The sequence below is a fragment of the Dioscorea cayenensis genome, chromosome 8 (assembly GCF_009730915.1).
Source record: "Dioscorea cayenensis subsp. rotundata cultivar TDr96_F1 chromosome 8, TDr96_F1_v2_PseudoChromosome.rev07_lg8_w22 25.fasta, whole genome shotgun sequence".
Taxonomy (NCBI): Eukaryota; Viridiplantae; Streptophyta; class Magnoliopsida; order Dioscoreales; family Dioscoreaceae; genus Dioscorea; species Dioscorea cayenensis.
Window position 1 is genome coordinate 1,855,461 of NC_052478.1, and position 23,992 is coordinate 1,879,452.

At 36.2% G+C, this 23,992-nt stretch overlaps 2 protein-coding genes and 1 long non-coding RNA gene across 10 annotated transcripts; all 3 read right to left on the minus strand.

Moving 5' to 3' along the window:
- Positions 1-1,449: 1,449 nt before the first annotated feature.
- LOC120266364 (ethylene-responsive transcription factor 4-like) lies at positions 1,450-2,382 on the minus strand. Its single transcript, XM_039273991.1, has one exon. The coding sequence runs from the start codon at positions 2,278-2,280 to the stop codon at positions 1,600-1,602; it is 681 nt and encodes a 226-aa protein (XP_039129925.1). The 5' UTR covers positions 2,281-2,382; the 3' UTR covers positions 1,450-1,599.
- Positions 2,383-3,616: 1,234 nt separating this feature from the next.
- LOC120267751 lies at positions 3,617-10,961 on the minus strand. Of its 8 annotated transcripts, none has more exons than XR_005538557.1 (8): positions 10,836-10,961; positions 8,846-10,498; positions 7,901-8,757; positions 7,204-7,255; positions 6,943-7,089; positions 6,065-6,120; positions 5,345-5,511; positions 3,617-3,879 (listed from the first exon to the last, which is right to left on the minus strand). It is a non-coding gene; the product is annotated as an uncharacterized LOC120267751 (long non-coding RNA). The 8 variants fall into 8 exon arrangements; XR_005538555.1 differs by lacking the exon at positions 3,617-3,879 and having other exon boundaries at positions 4,037-5,511; positions 8,846-10,296; positions 10,398-10,498; XR_005538558.1 differs by lacking the exon at positions 3,617-3,879 and having other exon boundaries at positions 4,037-5,511; positions 7,901-7,994; positions 8,696-8,757.
- A 714-nt stretch (positions 10,962-11,675) lies between these two features.
- LOC120266988 (transmembrane E3 ubiquitin-protein ligase FLY1-like) lies at positions 11,676-20,991 on the minus strand. Its single transcript, XM_039274661.1, has 15 exons — positions 20,528-20,991; positions 19,262-19,334; positions 18,868-18,995; positions 18,629-18,744; positions 17,774-17,834; positions 17,520-17,586; positions 17,351-17,428; positions 16,226-16,383; positions 16,077-16,136; positions 15,789-15,882; positions 13,818-13,985; positions 12,936-13,264; positions 12,324-12,440; positions 12,080-12,230; positions 11,676-11,993 (listed from the first exon to the last, which is right to left on the minus strand). Exons 1-14 carry the CDS (start codon positions 20,648-20,650, stop codon positions 12,129-12,131), a joined length of 1,674 nt encoding a protein of 557 aa, XP_039130595.1. The 5' UTR covers positions 20,651-20,991; the 3' UTR covers positions 11,676-11,993; positions 12,080-12,128.
- Positions 20,992-23,992: the final 3,001 nt, after the last annotated feature.

The following is a 23,992-nucleotide window of genomic DNA, read 5'->3' on the forward strand; positions in this document are numbered from 1 at the left end:
ACACTGCACACTACTCGTTTTAGGCGTTTCCGTATACTTTGGAAATATTCAATTAAACAGTAATTATTAAAAACCTCAAGGGTGTATGTGTGAAAGAGAGAAAAAAAAAGATGATGAGAGAGAGGAAGAGAGAGAGAGATATGGTGCAGAGTGGAGAATCAAAGGACACGGTATTTCTGGGTACCAAACGATATGACTTTTGTTTGTTTTACACTTTACTCCTCTCTCTCTCTGATTTTTTTTTTCTTTTTCTTTTTAATATAGCTAGTTAGGAAGGACGTCAGAAAGAAGCGTGTGAGTTCCCATGGAACAAGCTTATAGGATAATATATTTAGAAGGTAAAATGAGTATTTGATAAATAAATAAATAATTAATAAATATTTTTTGTAACATCATCTCATATGAAACTATGCGGTGTTGCTATGGTATAGATAGTAGACGAAGTCAATCAGATGGGACGGAACTCAAATCACGGGCCACTGCTGTCATCTATAGCACAACTGACAAGTCTATTGACCTCACAAGAGTCATCACTTTTTTTTATTTCGGTTAGTCGTAATAATATGCATGAATTAATTTAAATTTTAAAAATATACTCCATGTTTATCAATGTGTGAGCTGGAAGGCTGGAATAATCAATCTCATTATAGTGATAGGGATCAGACTAGACTCAAACTCAGCAATGGTGGCGGTGATTGAGAGAGCATTTGCGTCCTGTCCTTTTTACACCCAACCCCCTTGAGTATGTTTTAATTTTTGATTACTTACTTCCCGCGGACTCACAATCACAGGGGCCCCCACAACCTCTCCGTCAATGACGCCGCTTATCTACTCTGAAGTCTGAACAGTCATTCTCTCTCTTGCCGGTCACTTTATAAAAGCGGCCAACCCAGCAAAGCTAGTGGGTCCCACCACCTCAACCGCCCTACCCTTAGCCGTACTACCACGTGCCCCTCACGCCCACTTTGATCCAAATTTTTTTTTTCTTAATTTAATTATGATTAACGACCACGAGAGGAGATTATAGAAGCCAAAATATATATAATTTAATGGAAAAGCGAAATCTCCTCCGCGGCCGCCGAGCATCCTCTGCCTGGGGGGGGCCTACCTACCGTCTTAGCCGGCAAAATAAAATAAATAATTAAAAATAATTAAATAAATGAAGTCGCTTTTGGACCAGGATGGCCCGTGCGTACACGTGTTAACATCTTGAAGCGGATCTCGAGACAGACGTTGCCTACACGCTTACGCCCTGATTCGCCGCCCCGCACACCGCCTCGGGATTCGCTTTCTTTCTATATTGCATCGATGGATGACAAACAAATAAACCAAACGAAAAGAAACCGACCGCTTCCGGCTTGCCGGAAAGGAATTACGCCCATTAATTAATTAATTAAAAGTTTGAAATTTTTTTTTTTAGATTTTGGTAATTAATTGAAGATGTTACAACGCGAAATATTTACAGTAATTCAGCGAAGCGTGTGAGATACGCTTTTTTGAAAAAAATAATAATAATAATTCGGCGGAAAAAAAAGGAGAGATTTCATTCCTTGTTTTCTTGTTAAACTCGGTGCAAGATCCGGCGAGAGACGAGCATACTCAGGCGAGGTCCGGGGGAGGGAGGTTGAGGTCGAGATCGAAGCGCAGTGGCTTGCGTGGAGAAGGCGGTGGGTGATGATCTACGACGGAGGAGGAGTCAGAGTCGCTCTGGACACTGGCTACGACGGGAACGTGGAAATCGGTGAGAAAACTCGGGCGATCTAGCTTCAGCCGCTGGTGATTCACTCCGGCGCCGGGTTTCTCCGATCTGACGATCGCGTTGAAGAGAAAGAAAGGCTGTGGTGCAGAAGCGAAGGGTTGGAAGGGGAACCGTGCAACGCCGGAGTGGGGGAAATGATCGAGATCGAGAGGCGGAGGGAGTTGTGGCTTCGCTATTACCGGCGTCTCACGGGAGGAGGACTCGACGGTGCTGCTCTGGCTGCTAGGGCTAACGGCGCCGCCAGGAGCGGCGGCGCTGGGAATCTGGTATGTCTCCGGGTAAGGAAAATTCGTCTTCGCCTTAGATCCTCTAAACTCTCTCGCAGCGGCGTCGTAGGCCTTGGCCGCTTCTTCGGCGGTGTCGAAGGTGCCGAGCCAGACCCGGCTCTTCTTGCTTGGATCCCTGATCTCCGCCGCGTACCGTCCCCACGGACGCTTCCTCACTCCTCTGAAATGCACCTCCTTCACCGCGCCATCAACGCCGGCACGCGCCGCTCCACGCCCTTTCTCACGAGGTGCCATTTCTCTACCTTTTTTTTTTTGCTGTTTTTTATTTTATTTTTGAAGATTTAATTAGATCGAAGAGAGATCGCGATCGAGGTATGAAATTAGGAGTAGGGGTTCGGGTGGGATGGATGGTTATATAGACGGGCGAGGTGGCACAATGGACGGCTGGATGAGTAGTAGAGCGGGGATATTGAAATCATTCGGCGCGGTCAACACTCGTTTGACCGACTCCTCCTGCCGCCGCCTCCTCGTCTTTAGCGGCACTCCAAATAGGGACTCTTTTCCCGACGCACACGTCAAAATTTAGATTCGATAACTTAGTTGGTCTGGGTTTTAGGTGAGTCTAAGGATGGGTGTAATGGTATTGATGGATAACGTGGCACGCGGAGAGTGGATGGAGGAGGATGTTAACGGGCGTGAGAGACGGATGACGGATGGTAACGGCGTTTGGGTGACCCAACAAATGTCGGCATCGTCCGGTCCCGCGCCGTGTAACTTGGATCACGGAGCTTTGGAGGAAGGGGTTGTGGTGGGGGCCCACACACGGAAACCAATGGAACCGCTCCGTGGGCCGACAGTTAGTCACGCATTAGATCCAGTGCACCAGGACACGTGTCGGTTGCACGGGCGTGGCGGTGCAGGAGGGCCGAGAATCCTGTTCATATCTCGCGCGTGGTGTGGCGTAATAATTGTGGGCGTTTTTTTTTTTCTGTTAACCCCCTTGGGAAGCCTCAAATTACTTTTAGCAATGAATTAGGAGGCTTGAGAGGTCGATAAATATGGGATAATTATTATTAGTGTAGATATCAATTAAACACTGCCTAACATAATAGGGAGCCATGTCTGTGTTTGGAGATTGGTGGATTGAGTTTCACCGCCATCAATACTGCAGTAGTATTATATCATGTATTGTTTAATATTATAAAAAATATTATAATATTTTTATTTATTATTTAGTGGTTTTTTTTACAGAAGTCATATTTTTTATTTTTTTAAAAAATATAGTGTAAGAAAGATTTATCATTATATAATTATAGTCCTTGATATATTATTTTTAAGTGTATATGACAAATTATTATTATCTTATTTTATTAATAATAATGTTTTTAAGTTTAAAATATATATCATAAATCATTTGTATAAATTTAGAAATTAGAACCACACATAGTTGGTCACAGATGTTATAATTAAATGTATGCCCTTCTCACAACCGCACTAAATAGTTATGAAAGTTACTGGTGACTTGCAAGTGAGGATGTGATGTAAGGGGGTTGACAGGAAGGGAGGAAAATTAGGAGATGGAAAAATGGAACACACACACACCAAAAAGAAACATTTAAATGAAATTGGAGAAATAAATGAACGGTGGGGATGAAGTGGTGGGAGTAACGATGGGGCAGCAACGGCGGCTGCGGTTGAGGGATGTGGACGGTGAGTGGGTTTCATTTTTGTGGGTGTTTGTTTGTCTTTACGTGCCGCCTATTAATTAGTTTGTGCGTGTGTATCTGTATGTGTGTGTTGCCTTTGTTTTCACACGCACGCCAGCACAAAAGGGCACGTTGACCGCGTCCTAAGCCGGCATCTTTGCCTCCTACTCATCATCATCATCATCATCTGTAGCGTTGCATGCCCACTGATTACCATTTATAAATATATATAATTTATTATTATAAAAACATTATAAATTTATTTAAAAAAAAGTTTATTGGTTAGGTAAAATTATTTGCATATATATATATATATATATTTTTAATAAAAGTGTCAATACAAACCGTGCAAGCATGGACTTTAAAGAGGACTGAATATACTCAAGAGAGCTAGTGGGAACAAGCAAAGCAACTAAACGAGTGATGATCCTTATTTCCCTGTCACTGTTATTGGACTATTCATTATTTGTTAGGTAGGACGAATCCCTGTTTGCGAATATTTATTATTAGTTTAGTTAGTATCTGTTCTGCTTCTACTAAAAATTTATATATTTGCTAACATTAAAAAAATAGTAATAAAATGAAATGAGTATATTGCTGTTATTATGTAACTCAATAATCTAAAAATGAAAGTTATTACTATCATTTTTTACAGAGAAAAATCACAAAGTGATAATTATAAAGAGGTAAATAGGATGGTTGATCTGGAGGGAGCTCATATGGTCGATGGGGCAACAACCAGAACTAATGGTGACAAGGAAATGGCTCGCCACATGTGGATGGGATGTGCACGTGGGTGTGTCATTATTTGGCAATGGCATCAATTAGGGTTAGGGTTAGGGTTAGGGTTAGGGTTAGAGCAGGGTATGGGGCAAGCTGAATATCTCCAGTGGAGCATGATGAGAGGCCAGTGTTAGGTCATACCAAACAAGAATTAAGATGGTTGTCACTGTTTGTTTGCATGTGCACCATTATGAATAGAATAGACCAGGCCTTTCATTACGTCCAGCCCACAACTTACTCCCTAATGTCCAGTTTTAGTAGTAATGATAGTTGCCGGAATTAAAAATAAAAATAAAAATAAAATGAATAAATAAACAAATAAATAAAGGCCATTCCCTGATGGATAACAACCCAAAACTATAACCTGATTTGTCACACATGACTCTAGATCCAAATCTGGTTTCATATTTCAGTGTTTGGTTAGAGATATGCTAAAGGAAAGGGATAGTTTTTTTCTTCTCTAGATCTCATTTGTGATAAAGCTAAAATTAAATATGCATAAATCCTACAAATCAAACAATGCCATGTACTCACATAGCTCATAGCCTCATGCTACTCTGGATTTTTGATGTGAGAGGAATACTGTGTCTTCTAATCCTGCTTTAGTGCTTAATAATTTTGATATTCCTATTTGAGTTAAATGTTGAAATTCTATACCTCTACATCAACCAAACACTATTGTTATATGTTTCATCATAATCATCCAAAAATTAAAATAGCAAAACAAGAAATTATTTAAAGAAAATAGCCATTACTAACCCACCTAGAGTTCAGATAAGTTTCAGTCTAGTAGACACCAAAAAAAACAAAAGAGAAAAGCATGGCTAGACCAATGACTTTGCAATGAAGATAAATAGAAATCAACGCACCTTGCAGCTTGTTCTGGGGCAGGAAGTCAACAAAGATGGAACTTTGTATTTAGGACAAATGGTTGAGGCATCAGGTGGTGGTGCTGGGTTGGTATTTGATGCTTTAGCAGGGACACATGGGTGTTGCCCATACCAGGGCAAGATAACACAGACCATTATTATTGTTCCTACAACCAGTACTGCTTCAGATTAGAACCAATTCTTGGAAATTATTCACATTCTGGGCATTTCTTGGGTCTTTCTTAGACACCTATTCATTCAGGACCTATGATAATGTGCCACTGACATTGGGTGAAATATTGGACTAAAATTACCCAGATCTTATCCAAATTTCATAAACAAAATAACAAATTGTATACCCATTCTTGTTTTCAAAATAGATGACATTGTCCAAGGTGGTAAATGTAAGCATTATTTAATAGATTTTAGAATGTCAGGTAAAAATATATATGATTTCACAATTCTCAAAAGCTATATAAAAAATTGACCATGACGCGGAAAATTCAACAATTTATTCCCATGACCATGTCAGCTAACAGGATGGACACATTAATCACATGTTATGGCCTATTGCAGAACTATATAAACATTTAAATCCGTACTTTTAGTGGGACAACATGACACTAGTTACTGATCCTGGATTCTTTATTGTGACAATACACTAAAAGTTTTTAATGGAATGCAACACACATATAAAATCAAAATTAAGTTCTTTCTTACCTTTAAGAACAGTGTAATGCATTGAAGATATCCTCATTCGTCGGTTATCACTTTCCCTGTGAACCAAACATTTCATTCAAATCACAAAAATCCATTAAAATTCCCCAAGAAACCGATTAAAAAAATAATACAAATAAAAATTGAGCAAAGTAATAAATATGCACAGCCACAATATTTTTGGGAAGAGGAGCGGGGCGAACCCACTAGAGACCCCAGGGACGTGCACAAATCTCGGTGAAACAAGTGGGGACGAGGCCTCGCTCACGTGGGCGCAGGAATTACTGGTACACAACCACTATTAACAATTCCCATAAATGTGCCCTCAGTCGAGAATCGAACTTTCACCACTCGGTGAGAGTTCTATCGGCAACCCATGTACCAATAGACCCACAGGTCGTTGGCACAACCACAATATATTGAGCAAATAATTCAGTAAATTAGTTGGATCCTATCCATACAGAAGCAGGAAGCACACACTGTATACATTATCAAGGCCAGTTCATATTGCATAGCACATCACAACAAAGAACATGTCTTGAGTGTTCCCTCATGACATATATTAAGACAGAAAGCACAATTAAATGTGCGCGTGATGCTACCTGTAGTACATAGCAGCAAAAGTTTGCATGTGGGGGCATAAGAATGTAAAGTTTTCCTGTGATTGTTTGTACTCCAGGAACAAGCAAAGCTCTTCATTAAGATAGAAGGTATAGATTTGAAAATTATTGGCCATGATAAATGTCAATGGAAAACCTTATGCTAAGAGATATAATATCTTGATAAATGCAAATGTAAATATAATTTGTCGCTAATGAGAGGAAGAAGAAAGTGTTTTTCTAAAATTTAAAAAAAAAAAAGAAAGAGAATTTGATGATGACCTGTAAAATGGCCATCAGGCAGTAAAAACATTCAAGTGAATGAGATACATCACATCCATCCTCTAATGTGTGATTACTTGGTGAGAATTGGGTCCCATTCATCAGGCAAATTGCTGAGGAGAAAGGAACTGAAGCAGTTGTTTGAACCTGAAATACAATTTAGTTGTACAAGTAAAGCAAAATAAACAAAGATATTTAAAAAAACAACAACAACAACAACAATAACAAGCATTCTTACAAGTTTTCCAAGAGATTTCTTACAGTATAGATATAATTGTTTCCCAGATTTTCATCATCCATCTTCAAGCACTCTCTTGTTTAGTGAACAACATGTCAAGCAGAATGCAGTAATACGTACATATGCATACACAGCAAATGGAAAGAAATGAGTTAGTAAGGGTTAAACACACTTGATAAAAAGTTCATGCACCCACTGGACGTTAATATGTTGTAAAATCCTAAATATGTCATATAAAAATCATTAAACATAAAAAGCGAAAAAAAAGAGGAAAGTGAAGATTGGAAAACCAAAATAGTAAAAGGGGAAAACAGCGAAAGATGGCGCAAAAAAAAAGGGAACAATTAACAGATTCCTGGAAGAAGAGAAGATCAACGCTATGCTTAAACCAGAAACATTAAAACCGTGCACCAAATTACCAAGAATGCTAAACATAATGCGTAGCATATTATTCCTTAGTTTGTAAAATTGAAGTGTTCTATTAGCATATAAAAGAACAAAGTCCATGGGCAATCAATAGTCATGAAGCGCTAGCAACCTCATTTCTAGTGAACTTCTGCTACAACATACGTGTCTTTTAATTAGGTGCATATTGCTGGTTGCATGTAGCCATCCTTTCTACAGTTAAACATTACTAAACGTGCTGAAATATATAATTCTATTTAGTATTTATAAAAAAAAAACTATAGGGTAAAAGTCTCAGGTTTCCACTTTCCATACCCACTATTCTATCATGCTACACCTTGACCATATGCCATCTCTCTTGGTCCTGCTTTTTACTGCTGCTAGCTCTGAACAAGTGATTTGTGAATGGCTTCTATGCAGGGAAAACAAAACCAGTATCAGTTCAGGAAAGGTTGTCTGATATTACTTCAATTATAAGAATAACCATCAAAATAAATTAGTTTATGTGAACTTAGTGAAAAAGAAAATATGCAGATTTTGGAAAGAAATTCCAAAACCAGTATTTCAGTTCTTTGCAGCCAGTCAATAGCAGAAAAAGGAAGCCAAATTGATTATATTTAATCCAACATCTTGCCAGTTTAATAGTGCAGTGCTGACAGCTTCACATTGTCATTGATCGCTTAAATACCATAGCCTAATACATATTCATTAATGTCAAGTGCACATGACTAAACATGATGGATAACAACCTACCATAGATTGTTTATGCCTTCAGTATCACAGTACTTCAGATGAAAAAATGGAGGGATTTCGGATTATTAATAACCGGCATCCAACTCGGGAACTCAATAAATGGCAACCTCCACAAGATCAATGTAAACATAATCACAGTTTATAAAACATGGAAGGCCACTGATAGTTTAATCAATGAAGATAATTAACCCTACAAGATCTCAGAAATATTTGGTGATATTACAATTACAGACATGAGAAGAAAAAAACTCGCAATAATATTTGGTGCATAACAGAGTGAAGGAAAGCTTGTTTTCTTAGCTACAGGGATGTTTTTACAGTCTAAATAAGCCCAGAGGTTAGCAAAAAGAAGGATACCTGTAACAATTAAAACCTCCTAAACAACTGAATCATGAGATTTGGTATACTTCTTGACAACCCTGCATCCAGAACAAGCAAACATCTCAATATGGTGCTCCGGAGCATTAACCTTCTGGTTGTGGTTCAACAGAAGTAAAATGCTCTCACCTGTACAAGCTTCAGGAGTTCTGCATGGGAAGCAGAAACATACTGATCTATTACCTCAGTAATGCTTGGAACTTGATGAACCTATTCAACAGATTTCTTCAGAATCATCTTATGAGCATCCTTTACTTAAGTGACCTTCCTGCTATGGACTTATCAACTCTTTCAAATAGCCCACCAAAGCAACATGAAATATTTTAATCGAGTTCATCTCCATTTGATTCCTTCTCTTAACTATTTTATTTATTTGATTAGTACCTTTGCTGCATCACTGTTTGCTCCATCCAGTGCATGACCAGGGATCCAGCAATTTTCTTCTGTTTGAGTAGAAATGCTTGTCCAATCACTTGTACTAGACTCTTAAGCAGACGACACAGCAACAGGCATAAATTGTCCTTGTTAACAGGTAATATATCCAGGACTATAAACTCCCCTTGCTGCAGCATTGCCATTTAGCTAACTTGAAAAACTTGTGACAGTCAACCATTGAGAAATTTGAAACTTTGTATTTTCTTCTGTGAGATGGTTTGTTTGCACTATCAGTAAGGAATCATAATGGCTTCCGTGAAAGGATATACTAGAAGGGGCAGAACACAAAGAAGATTAAAAAGGCACATATGGTTATCAAGCATTAGCTTGGAATGGGCGTCTCCATTCGGAAGAGGAGAAGGCTCAGCATTATATGGAGCAACACTATCCTGTTCATATCTCAAGTAACTAAATGAAGCACTGCCTGAAAGAGAAGCAAGCCTAGAAACGTTGATTCCTCAGTCAGAATTCAATGATCTATGTGCTATGGTGCTCCATACTCAAAGCGGTTAGATTCATAAGATGATGCTTTCAGCAGCGAAAAATTTATAAATTGCAGGCAAGGCAAGACATGTGCAAACTGAATTTAATACCGGTGGAAATTAGGTTTGATGAACAGTTCAAACTGTAAGACTTGTTAGAATCATGGAGAGAGTAAATAACTCTGCAGTGTTTCTATACCATGGTCCACCAAGCTTCTATCATAAGATGCATAACCAAAGGGACTGATGCTATATATCGAGTTAGGCTAGGCAGATGAAACAATGGAGAGGCAATACTTAGAAATTGAAGGATTCCATATCAAAGAAGATCCTCTAAATGATAGGACATCCTTAGATGCTCCCTCCCTTCATGCAGGCATTTCCTGGATCTAACTCTTCAATGCATGATCACATCTCATTCAGGAACCCAAAAGGGCAGTTATATTCTTCATGGGACAAACTATGTCTGCCAGAAATCAGTTAATGAAGTATTTGATGGTAGTCTACTTTCAGAAATACCAACCGTAAGAATTTCCTTTCCAGCATGTGGGGCGTGAGCGAATTACATTCATGACCTTCCTATCATATATCTAGTCTAAACTGTAAATGAGCTGTGGACTATCAACATTCATAGTTTCGACCATTCAGTTACTTGCCTTCAACCTGAGTACAATGTGTCAAATACTTGTTTAAATTAATGAGAAATGACTTTTTGATAAGTTATTCTCCAACAAGAGCACATCTTATAAGAAGATTGTGAATACCTAAATCTGCATGCTGGCATCCTAATTTTCTGTTCAAATAAGCATAATCTTTGTCCGCCCAATGATCAATAACAGCAACCTCATCTTTCTGTTGAAGAAACCTACATGAATTCCCTTTAATGCACCAGCTTCTAGTAAAACTACAAGAAGCCATGTGTTTTCCTCATAAAGCCCGGTGCGGCATCAGGAAATGAACTCCTATATCTCCTCACAAAACATGTGAGCGGCAAATGATTAAAAAGCTAAAGGTCAAATGACTGATCAGAGATCCTGATTAAAAAGGGCAATTTATTGCCATCACCTCCAATTCAATATTATATTATCATCTAAAATTCTAGCAATACCATTCTCAATTAACTTGCTAAAAGAACCAAACGAACTGAAATCAACAATCTAATCATCGATCAAAATTACAAGCCAAGCTTTTTTTATCCTCACCTTCTCCGCCATCTCCTCCTCCTCATCCTCGTCTTCATCAATCATCGCTTCCACGATCCTCCAGGGATTCATCTCTTCTCTGCCTCCAAGCCAAGCGGCGGCTTCGAGAGGGAGAAATTTCGAGAAACCACGAGCGCCTTTTTTTTTTTTAAAAAATAAAAATAAATAAATAAATAAACAGTGCATATATAAAAATACAGGAAATTTACGAAAGGTCCCCCAAGTGTACAGAATTCTCAAATGATCCCTGTAATTTTTTTCAAAAATTTACAAAAAAATCCCAAATGATATTATAATTTTTGTTACCTCCAAAAAACATCCCTCTTTAAAAAAAGTTAATACTTTCAAGTCCAAACAGCCATAACAGCCATGTGTTAATTTAGCAACATCCATGAGGACATTTATATTCTATGATATATATATATATATAATACAACTAAAAATATATTTATTTTTTTAATGGAAAGACAATGTAAAATAATGTACTTAGCTTAGATACATAAATGATAAAACCTGATACCAAATTTCAAAACCCATGAGTTCGTGTAATATTTACCAATGTTTCATCTTGCACTCATCTCCTACTCTATTTATTTCCACCAATAAATTTCCCGGTTTTATAATTAACCATTAGTTATAGAAATATCATTGCACATCATTTTCACACATTATTCTACAAGAACATTTTTTTTTAATAACACAAGAACATACATCACAAAATTACACAATTTTCAAGTTCTGCTGCCATGCCTTCTTATGTACAATATATAGATATACATATCCGAAATTGCAATTTGTTATAAGTACCCAAAAAAATAAAGAAGAAAAATAGAACCATGCTGATTTGGATCAATGGCAGTAGTAATTGCAATGAAATATTTCATCCTGTTTATCTAATCCCTACCATTTCTTTGTCCTCATTTCCAATGAAAAACTGGCTTTCATTTCTTGTACAAGTGACCAGGGATGAAACAATTCTATACAACACCCTTTGTAAAATAGATATTATTAATTAAAAAAACCATGTGTGAGATTGGCCTTAGCCGATCTAGTATAAACATTGTGCCTAATTTTCCGCTTTCTATCAAACAGCTTCCCTGCAAGACAACTCACCAGCCTTCCATCTGTGAGGTAATGGCCTTTGACACCCAACATAACCTGAAAAATTGTAAATAAACAAAGTTAGACCAACAAATGAGTAGAAAATGATTGTAAGCATTCACCAGAAAGCTTGAGTGGCATACAAGTGGAACATTTTCTCGAGTTCTAATCATTGTACAAAGAAATTGACCCTCATGCCGGAGGTAGAGAACGACGGCATGTCGGGCATTCCATTTTTATGTCCATCCATCTTTGTAAGCATCCGGAATGGAAGAAATGATCACAGGGTGTTACCTGCCGATGGGCATAACCAATGTAATAAGCACAGTGCATGAATAGAAATTTGTGTTGCATGACAAAATGAACAAACAGGAAGTCCCTTTGTACCATGTAATCATTTGATCGCTGCATGACATCAATTGCAGTCATGCAAATGACACAATCAGCGGCTTGAGTCGTATCAGTTTCAAGTCTCCTGTAATAGCTGTATTTTTCTGGCAGGATCTGAAAAATAAGGATTCTGGTCATTCATGAAATAGGATGGCCGATTAGTCCTAGAAATAAAGGTTTTATATTGCCTACAGAGACAAGAGAGAAAGACAATAATTCAACATTGATTCTTGAAAAAAGACATCAACGTTTCTTATTGCATTTAACTCGGGAAGTCGGAAGCTAACAGGTAAGTTCTTGCTAGTTTCTTCAAGATAAAAGCAACGGAAAAGGTCAATAAAATTTTTTCACAAAATACTTGGGATGAGTTCTGATAATCTCTAAAATATATTTTTCCATGACATCATGCATAGTGCCTCTCTAAGCTATGAAGTAAGAATTGTCACAATTATTTTTAACCCTCTCAAAGAACTTTTAAGGCAAATTATCCATCATGTTGTTGTCAAAAGCAAGCACACTTTCATGTGGGAATTTCCAGCCATAATGAGTGCAAAATAATTAAATTATCCGTCCTTCAACTTATATATGCAAATTATATAAGGTTCTAACCTGCCGTGGAATGAACCAACGAGAACCAAAATAATGCTGAAGGAGAAGAATAGACGCCTGCAATGCCATGAAGACTCCCAAAAATATACACCAGCTTTGATTGACCTCAATACGCATGAAGTTACTCGGGCATCCAAATATGTAGAGTGGAATTGCAAGTCTTGTGAGGGTCATGCCTAATATATAATGAGGATGCAATGGTTTTCTTGTATCCCGAATGACATTGGTGATAATTTGGGGTATCCAGAAAGAGTACATCAGGAATAAGATGGGGCGCAAAAAGTTGTGCAATTCATACATGATAAGAATTCCTCCTAGAAGAATGCCATCTGCAAAGTTCAAGTCTCAGTTAAATATAACAGTTAACCACAATAAATCTTAAATCTTCTACGTAGAGAACAAAGGTTGTCAGCTGGCTCTAGAAATTAGCCAAGGATTATACCAAGCATAACCAGTACATTTCACATACAGATAGGAATGAACTTCCACATTAGATTTAGAATATACATCAAAGTGAGCAACAAGTTCAAGGGCAATAAATGCATGCATCCTAACCCTTGGATCAGACTGTTTTCTTACCGCAAATTGTCATATGACCAGATTATCAACAATACCCTCATTGTCCACCGAATCCAAACCCCCAAAGTGAGAAATCAATTGATTTTAATTTACCTAGGCTCGTTTATGTTTTTATACGAAGGCATTAATTTTACATTAAAGAAGAGGCATCTACCTACTGAATTAAAAGAGCTTGGGAAGTGTATGTTTTCCCCTCCAAATTGCATAAGTCTGATGTTATGTACAGTACAGTTATGTATTTTACACCATAAGGCAGCACAAAGATTAATTGAAACTGAAAAAAATTTGGAAAATAATACTTACAGAAACGGCTATACAAAACTGAAAGTTCACGCCTCATGGTTTCCCAGCCTTCACCATTATTCAGCGGTCTACTTGCCTTCCATATTGCAAGAAGGTACCTCATCTCAAATATCGAGAAGACAACAAATTTGAAGAAGGCAGCTGTTGCAAATGCATTAAATAGGGACTCTGCAAATATAACCAATTGTCATGCATACATAAGAAGTAAAATGGGCTACATATTGAATACTTGGCAGACAAATATGTTCTAACAAAAGTTTATATGCCATTTAAGTTTCTAAGGATTGATAGAAAGGATATTGCTGGTAGAGCAGATACTTTTCTAAACTCACCTTTCATGAGTTGGAAAAAAGAAGTATAGAAAATAAAAATACAGACAGGTATTGAAAAGCAGTTGGAGTTTTCCACCTTTCTACCATCTAAATGTTGTCTGTATCCAATAACGAAGAGAAGGCGCCAAATAGAGACATAAGAAGAAAAACATGAGAGTAACAGCAGATCAAAGGACATCTCAACATTTGAGCAACATCTGCTGTCCTCTGCGGCTGTTTTGCCGATAATTTCAGCTAGGATGCATGTAAAAAGTTGTCAACAAACAGTAAAGGACAAGAGCCGTAAAGAGCTAAGCAGAGGGAAAGGATGTGAGAATGAATTTCTAGTTCTTGAAGCCATTTGGAAGAAATTTCAACGCAATTATAGATACAGGATTTTCCACAGCTTTCCAATTAAACTATTAAAAAAATGGTGGTTTATGAGAGAACATTGAATAGATAAATGACTTCATTGGTACTTTCAAGGGTCAATATGAGAAGTTTGTCAGATGGATCTTTACATGCAACAAGTTAGATAATGCACAAGGCTTTAAACCACAGGAAGCAAGGCATGGCGTACCAGATATGCCCCATGTCCAAGGATCTTGCTATAGAGCCATAAAAGAAATAGATGTTCATACGGTGGTTAGATTTGTCCAAAGTTAGAATTACTTTTGGCTAAAGTTTAGAGCCCACTCATTTCCCCAAAAATGTCAAGACGTGAAGAAATTGGCAGAAGTCCCAGTTCACCAAAGTGGTTCGAAGTAGTGGAAAAATTACATTTTAGGTGTTCATTTCACATTCATTTCATAGGAAGTAAAAAAGCACCAACGTACTTGGGAGCTTTAAGAGACTTCCAATGGAATCGAGATGGTTAAAGAAAGTGAGAGGAAGCATGATTACATATGTCGCCAACTTCGCCCCACTTTAGTCTTAAGAATACTGAAGTGGCTTTTGTTAAAAAGAATGAAGTAAGAGAAATGAGGAAAGCCTTCCTTCCTCACTCACAGTGAGATGAGCAGCCAAAGTGGGGGGTGGGGTGTAACCCATTTCAGCTATTTCCCTTTAAAGTAATAGAGGATAGCCATACTCCGGATCATTGTGTCCTTCCTTTCAAAAGATATAAAGGAAAAGGTTAATATCCTGGACTGGATTTAGTCACTATAATCAGACATGGAAATAAACTTGGCTTTTGGCATGAGTTTTCAGATGACTCAACTATCTTGCAGAAGTTAAAAGTTCTATTCAACAGTTAAGGAAATTAAATATCATAGTCAAAGGCTAAAGGAAACATTTCTTTCCTAATAAGAAATAAACCTTATAAAATAGCAAGTTAATCTGAAATACTTAGAGATGATTCACATAGCAGATCTCCTGGTAGTGATGGTTGCAAAAAACACATGCTTACTGCTGTACTAGTAAGCTATAAATTGGAAAATAGAAATGAGATGTTAAAAGATCAAGTCTGAACACATAGGTGACTCAAGATATATAAATATACTAGTAATGAGGACAAAATAGGGACAAAACTGTTACCGGCTTTGAATGATTTACCACAAAATATATTAAGATTCTAGCTTGCATTTGTTATCAGATGGCAATTATAGAATTTAAAACTAAAAATCATTGATTTCCTGAACTGGAAACTTAAATTACTCACCAACTAATATACCAGCTGTAAGATGCAAGAGACAGAGATAAGCATCCATAATAGCTTGTTGCCCAATCATTAATATAGAAACTTTAGCAGCACCCTGAGGAAAGTATACAACAAAAACCAAAATCATTATATATACTGTGTGTTAAGTAGAAAATATGATACCAGCCATGATACACTAGCCTGAACTCATTTATTTGTTATAGCAACTGAAGGTGAAGCATGTCCTTTTACTACCCTAATGCAAAAACACAAAAAGGGCTTTGCAAAGAAATAAGAAGAAAATCATACAGATTGTGTATTGCTATGCTCCATTTGCCGTATCAGTAACAGAACTTGGAGAAAGGACACCTGTTGGATTTTTTGTTAAGGCACACATACAGAATAAAGTGATGGCCCTGCTAACAAAATAAGGAGCAAATCCTGTTGATAAAGGATACAAAGGTGACCATTAAGGTATAGTTAACTGCTTTGTTGTAGTAGACCTCAATGTTAACTGATGTAGCATTTAATAAAATAGGTGATAAACACTCTCCATCATCATCTACAGCCGGACTTTCCATTAATCCCTCCAAATGGTAACGGTCCCGCTCGCCGTCTAGTAAAATATAAAGAAAGGCTTAAAAAGGAAAACAAAAAGGATAAAACAGTATTTAAGTGGTGATAGAGGGCATGAGTTAATTTCTTTCACATTAAACTATTAAAGTAATAGCATTACAATACTAATAACATGGACGAGCAAATTACTATCAGACTCAAACAAAGCATTTTAAGATCACAGGAGGTTGCAAATCAACAATTTTCAAAACAAACAAGGGCACCAACCTAATAAAGGAGCCACAATTGCACATTATACAGGTTTTATAATGTTGTCACCTGTCCTAATAAATATTTAGAGGGTACATCCCATCTGCATTATTGGAATTGGATGCCTAGGCCAGCTACAAGCATTTGTACAGGTTTGCAAAGAACTGCATTTTGAACAGATTTAAACAGAAGCCAATATAGAGATGCACTATTAAGCCGGCTTTAAAAAATTTTCACCATATATTCATATACTTAATTTCTCGACTCTCCCCATGATTTTAGTTGACTCCATTCTTTCTTTTGTGTGTATGCATGCTACTGCAGCCAAATTCTGTGTATAGAGGAAATTTGGTAACAATATGTACACATGTTTGTGTAGTAGAAAGCACCTGCCAAACTATTTCAAGGTAAGCCCAAATAAGCCAAGTAGCCAACCCATGCTAGGGCTTAAATAACAAATTATATAAAGCTATAAAATCCAGGTCAAGTTCAGCTCATTTATAAAATAAACTTGAGCTCAAAGTGAGTCAGACTCAAGCAACCGACAAGTTGGCTCGCTTGCCAGCCCTAAGCAATGGTTGAAAGAGTGATCTGTTAATCAATGGACTTAAAATATGAATGGCTAATTTTGAAGGAAAGCAATTTACTATGTAGAGGAGATGATAAGATATAGCATTATACATTAAATTAACATGATGATTTGCCTTATGAAACATATCATGCTACAAAAAGGACCAAAACTCAGAAAGATAACATACCACTTTGGGTTGACGATATCCGTGAAACTTGAGCAGATATTTCTATGTTGCAATGCTTCTCCATGTCATGAGTAAGTGCTAAGGAAGAAAAAAATGTATATAAAAAATTACAATGATGCTAACCAGTGATGAATTAATAAAGCAAAAATTTAATTATATATAGCATTACCTCTTTTTCTCCGACGAGCTTTGTCATGAGGAGATTCTGGAAATACTTGTGAGGAGAAGACTCCAAGCTGTTGAGAAAATGACATAGTGATAGAGATTTCCAATATAACAAGGTGTTGGGATAATGAACAAAATAAATAGCAAAAAGATCAATTGATGATGACTCCCATTGAGAAAACCCATAAGTATGAATGCAAAGACTTAATGAAAAACACACACAAATGAGGGCATAAAGTTTGACACTTTTCTCATTACCAAATGATATGGATTGGATAAAAAGTATTCCTCTTCCTGGACTGGCTCGCTGTCTGTTCCACTACAATATACATTTAAGCCACCATTACTTCCAATAATGCAGAGAATTAAGCATGAGATGGGCTTTGAAATGACAAAAAATGTCAAATATGCAATAAACAAAAAGGAGAAAAGAAAAACATTAACTTCTGCAGATAGTCAAATATGAAACAAAAGGCGGTAATTACATTACAATGAATTAGGTGACTGCAACCATAGTATAAAGCAACAACATCCAATAGATTGAAAATGTTTATGTACCAGATAGAGAATGATGTTTGAATCATGCTAAAAATTAAATACTAAAAAAATTTTGACAAGAAAGATGGTGAATTGCATTAAAAAAAAAAATGACACTTAGAGACTCCACAGGTTTTCTAGGCACCGGATCCTGCCTTTAGATTATCAATAGGTCTGTGGTGGAACGTCTACAGCTTGCAAAAAAGCAACAATGACAGGAAGTATTTAAAAATGATGAAACTTAGTGACTAACGCCAACTATTTTACGAGGTAGACAACTAAACCTATCTATAATCATCTGTGTACTATTGATAATTTTTTAGCTGTATCAATAACTATGCCGGTCAACCATTTAATGCAAGGAGAACTCAAAAGAATCATAGAGAAAATGAAATAATAATGAGTGCAATAAGAATCTTAACCCGACATTCTTACTGTGTTTTACTTCATATGTTACAATGAAAAATAGAACATTAAATGGTCAATGCCTTATATTGGAAAGGTATGCATTATAATATATAGATAATAGAAATCAACACAAAAGTTGAAATTTCAATTGCTAACAATAAGGCCTACCTATTTGCAATCATTCGAAGTTGCTTAAAAGGCCATATATATACACCTTCTACCCTGATTCGAGCAACTCCGAGATCACGTTCATTATCAAACACATCGTGGAAAACAATAGCTCCCTGTAATTTTTGGGATGTGAATAACAAACAATGCCATGATACCAAGCACTTGTGCAGTCACATCACATACATTCTAATGAAAGAAAGCAGAAAATTTAACAAACACAGTTACATCAAACTTACTTGAACATAGTGTACACCATTTATCTTTGTTGGTGAACTCACTAGCTCTAGCACTGAATCACCATTTGATTTCCCAAAATTCAAAAACCTAGAGGAACCATTAGTGCTCTCTACAAAACTCCACCTCCCTGCATAACACAAGCCAAACGAGAAAGCATCATGCATTGTACAGTAATGTTATTCTACCAGCCTTTTTAGTCAAGGGAAAAAAAAAGCAAGCTACAGTCACATTAAACTGGCAAAAAAGGATAGCAGCTTTGAATAAGTTCAAGTAAAGAATGATAAAATAACATTACCCAAAAGATTGCAAATCTTATTGTTTCGATTAAGGAAAAGAGAGGAAATATATTAAATCAGAATGTAAAACTGCATTAATGAGAAAAATAAAACTAACCTCTGTATGTTCCTGTAATATTCCAATGGGTATAAGGACTCAGATCATTTTCATCCCTTCTCAAAAAAAGCCGCTGCAAAAAGAAAAGTTTCAATGAATCAGCAAGGGCTAGCCTAGTGTCAAAGCCACAAACCATTCAATTCCAATCCTCCAAATAAATTGCAGAACCTAAAACAGACTTGCCAATTTCGTGGACATGAAGAGAATGCAAGCTGACATGTCATAAGATCAATCATCAAGAATCCAATCCAGACATATTTAGTATAACATAGTACATCATCCCAATAGGAAAAGCCAGGAAACCATAAGAAAAAAGGTAACAAAACTCTCACATAAACATAATTAAGTTAAGTCCACATTAACATGAATGATGGCCCACATGACATCCCATATCTGCCCAATTATCTAGCTAAAATCTCTATAAATGCTGATATCAGCATAGCGATCTACATGAACCTTCACTTATTTAATAAGCAAAGAACAATATTTGGTTGCCTCGCCAGCATAATAAAATTTCCAGCATTCCCCAAAGAACTCCAAAAAAATAAAAAATCCAAATTTATTCCTCAACTGAAATAAGAACCTAGATTAACACAAGCACCTCTATTCATGTGCTGTTTGCACACAAGTAGTCTCATTGTCCATTCTTAGATTCAAAAGAACCTCTCAAGAAACCCCCAAGAAGCACGAAGACCAGGTGAACATGAATACCAGCTCCAAATGGAACTCTAGAATTAACAGTCAAATCTCGCTTAATAGGTGCGCTAAACTCTTGTCATATTTCTATTCAAAAGAAAATCCAACCAAACAACACACTTCTGGAACTCAAAAACCCATACAGGAAAGACAAATCACCAAGCAATTTATTATCAAAAATCAACTTCACAAGGAACTGCTTTAATTGATTCACCAACCATAACTATCACATGCACCAAAATATTGGTTATACTGCACAAATCACAGCCTACACACCATGCTTGATCCTCTACATGTCCACATGCTATCCAATGGAAAATGCTATATGTCGTAGATTCTCCCAAATAAATTTAACCAAATCCTGACAAAGAGAAGTCAGCCCCTTTTCCAACAGACACCAAATCTCCCCAACAAAGATCATATCCAACAACAGTGAACGCATAGAAAATAACAAACACATAACATTTAGGGCTTTCTCAATCACTATCAGACCACACAATCAACACAAATGAACAAACAAAAAAAAGAAAAAAGAAAAAAGAAACACAAGTTTCACAAGACAAACGTTACCTCATCGCCCCAAGACGCTGCGGCAGCTGAATCCCTCTCCCGGAGAGGCCGCAAGCCCATCAACGGCCGAACAAACCCAAGAAAAAGAAAAATTACAAAACTCCCCAAAACCCTACTATCCATCAGCACCAGAATTCCTCACAAATCCCCAAACAAAGACCAAAAGTGACTCAGATGGCTTCAAGCTCACCCCATTAAGAAGAAGAAAAGGCAAACAATCAGCTGGATTGCTTCAAATGGTTGCAAGAATCCACCAAACCCAACAGTCGATGAAGGAGAGAGAAAGAGAGAAGGAAAAGGAGAGCCCAGCTAACTGCAAGGAAGAAGACCACTCACCGAACGATGGAGGAGAAGAAGTAGAAAAAAAAAAAATCGAAGTTTTAGGGTTTTATATGGTCGGAACTCGGAAACGATCGTAGAGTATTCAAGGCTTGAATTCCAACTTGCTTTCGTTGGGACAAAGATGAAGACTTTTCTTGGGAGATTTCTAAATAAACCCTTGAAATTTATAATAATTTCTAAAAACAAACTTTTTTTCCCCTACTTAATTATAGAAACTAATAAGCATCTAATTATTATTATTAGATTATTTTCTTGATTTTCTTTTCTTTAATTGTGTTAAAAAAATATTGTGTCACTGTTACCGTTATATAAAATCCTTTTATTTAAATCTTTTAATGCCTAAATATTGTCAGGTTTTTAATATGTATATTATTAAATAAATATATTTATTATTTTTTTATTGTCTAGATTCTAATATTTTATGAAATCTTGATTATTATCATTAAAAATATTAAAATATTTCGAAATTTTATTTTAAAAAAATAATTGTGATTATGAATGAAAATTTGGCATTATAAATTTAGAATAATTAATATATAATAATATATATAATTAGGTTGGAGCAATTTATGAGGGTTTATTTGCAAAAACAGAAAGAAAATAAAGCAGTTGGTGAGGACTGTAATGGCTGGACTTGAGTTGTATGACAGGGCCGGTAGGAAAGATCAATTAGACAAATTACTAATAAGACATAGCAGTTAGCTTCACCAGCTCTTTTCCTATAATAAAGTTTTATTTATTTATTTATTTATTTATTTATTGTTATTATAAATTAGTTACATAAGTCATAGTCAATGGCTTGTTCGTGATTAAATTAAATATATTCTGTTTATTATTGAGAAAAGGTCAATTGTTTATTAATTTTGGTCATTGCCTGATAGGGTCATCTTCAAATGCAGGGTGTATTCAAAGAATTTATTCTTCTGTTTTATTTTAGTTTATTTTATTTTTCAATTATGTTAACTAAAGACATAAAAATACCGTTCATACGTTTGAACATCAGATTTTATTAAAACTCAAATAATCTAAAAATAATAATAAACTCAGTCCTATGTTTCACATCTATCTAAAAAAACATGTGAGGGAGAGAACATGTGCTTATATACATATATATATATATATATATATATATTCTCTTGAACATAAAAGTAGTCCTAAAATATGACATAAATGAGCAATTTAATCCATATATAAGAAGAAAATAATGCTTCAAACAAAGCATAGATACTTTTACTTTCATTATATATGTATGTATATATATTACATTTTTAATTCAGTAACCAAACTAATTGCCAGTGAGATAGTAGAGCAACAGCAAGCTGATTAAAAGCTAGGAATGTAGCATTAGAACAACCTGACAAGCTAGTTTAATTTCCATAATTTACATTAAGGATCTAATCATAGAGGTGGTTAAAAGGAAAAGAAAGCCAAAAGGGATAAACAGCAGCCCTTGAAATCCTTGTATATGAACTTTCTAGCATGATTCTTTAAGCAAAGTTATCAGTCTCTTTTGATATTCACTGCTTATTCTCAAATCAAATACCATGCATGTAGAACAGCCCTTTATGAGAATCCAACCAGGCTCTCCAACTCTGGTCCAATTCCCATTTACTTTCATGATGCCGAACTGTTTCTTCACTTGATTGTTGCATATCTGCAGCAAAACTAATGTGAATCAATTGATACAAAAATTAGTTTCATAAAATGAGTATCAGTTGATTTATTATAGGAAGACCTTTTGAGATGTTGCCGGTTTGAGACCAGCAGATCGAATTAAGGGTAGCATTTGCGAAGTTCTTGGCGAATAGCAGTTCACCAGTCTTGATGCTCCAGATACCCAGAAAATGGTCCTCTCCACCTGGCCAATTATATCAGAATTCTAATTAGGACTGAATCCGTACTTTGCTATCGATCAATTCACATAAAATGATTCTGCGTAAATGAGAGTGGGAGTTCACATGCCTTTGTAAAAGACGAAGATCGAAAAGCTGGATCTGCCCAGACACCAGAATGAATAGAACAAAATAATAAGATTCCATAAATAGTATTAATGGCTAGACAATAACCAAGACAAATCAAACATGAACGAGATTCACAATCAAGTACTTTTATCATTTAACCATGAAAATAACAAAACTAGTTCAACATGTCAACCAGATGATGTGAAGTTTTCATTTATTCTTAGAAACCTAGAATGTTAATAGCAATGTTTCCATATTAGAGGTGAAAGCAAATTAAAAATAACTTAACACAACCATCCATGGAGCTTCCCAATAAATATTTCTGATCGGATTTAAGTGCTGCCAAGCTGTCAATTAGTGTCAAGAAATAATATAGACATGAGACTAAGAAAAGAGAAATAGCAGGATAGCCAAACAGTTTTCCAGTTTGGTAATACCTGCAAATAGCTGAGGGCATGGGGCTGGAATTTGAATCCTCTTGGACCTGTAAGATGTACATACTTGTGTGACAAAATTTTAGATAACACAAAGTGACAATGATGTTATATTGGGAAAAAAATTTAGCAATAAAATGTCCTCATGTCAATCAAAAATTCTTTCTTAATAATCCTACTGTCCAATTAAAATAAATCTAATTAATACTGTAATAAGCTACAATCCTGAAGGGTGCTATTCATTATTAAACATGTTGATCTAATTCATTTCATTGTTTGGCCCTTATTACCTTACGACAGACCAACAATTTAGCAAAAAAAGTTTCTTAAAGTAACTCATTAGACATGCTTGTGTATCCAGCATAATATCTTAGACTTCGAAAATGCCTTGCACGAACATCAACTGGCAGAATTGCTTTCTAAGCCAACAAAAAACAATGTTCCCCTGTTGTGAGTAAACCATAGAACAATCAATCACATACATAGTGGCCAAAAAAAAAAAAAAACTAATATAGGTATTTGTTCGGTTTCATCGTGTTCTTTGTGCGAGGTTGTGTCTTATGATAAGGCAAGTTTGAACCTCAAATCATATGAATTTGAGGTGAGTGCAATTGTTACAGCAATCTCACAAGCGCCAGTGAAATGCATGCTCGAGAAATTAATGAACAAGAACAGTATTCAGCCTTGATAGTCACAGAGAGCATTTGGTTGTAGCAGGTCACTTCATC

What these genes read in the sequence shown, in the direction of transcription:
- LOC120266988 (XM_039274661.1), bottom strand. Translation starts at nt 20,650, where the DNA reads ATGGATAGTAGGGTTTTGGGGAGTTTTGTAATTTTTCTTTTTCTTGGG. An exon ending in TATCCAATCCATATCATTTG is followed by an intron (nt 17,587 to 17,773) that starts GTAATGAGAAAA and finishes TTTTCTCAACAG; the next exon opens with CTTGGAGTCTTCTCCTCACA. An exon ending in AGCGATCAAATGATTACATG is followed by an intron (nt 12,231 to 12,323) that starts GTACAAAGGGAC and finishes GCCCATCGGCAG; the next exon opens with GTAACACCCTGTGATCATTT.
- LOC120266364 (XM_039273991.1), bottom strand. Translation starts at nt 2,280, where the DNA reads ATGGCACCTCGTGAGAAAGGGCGTGGAGCGGCGCGTGCCGGCGTTGAT.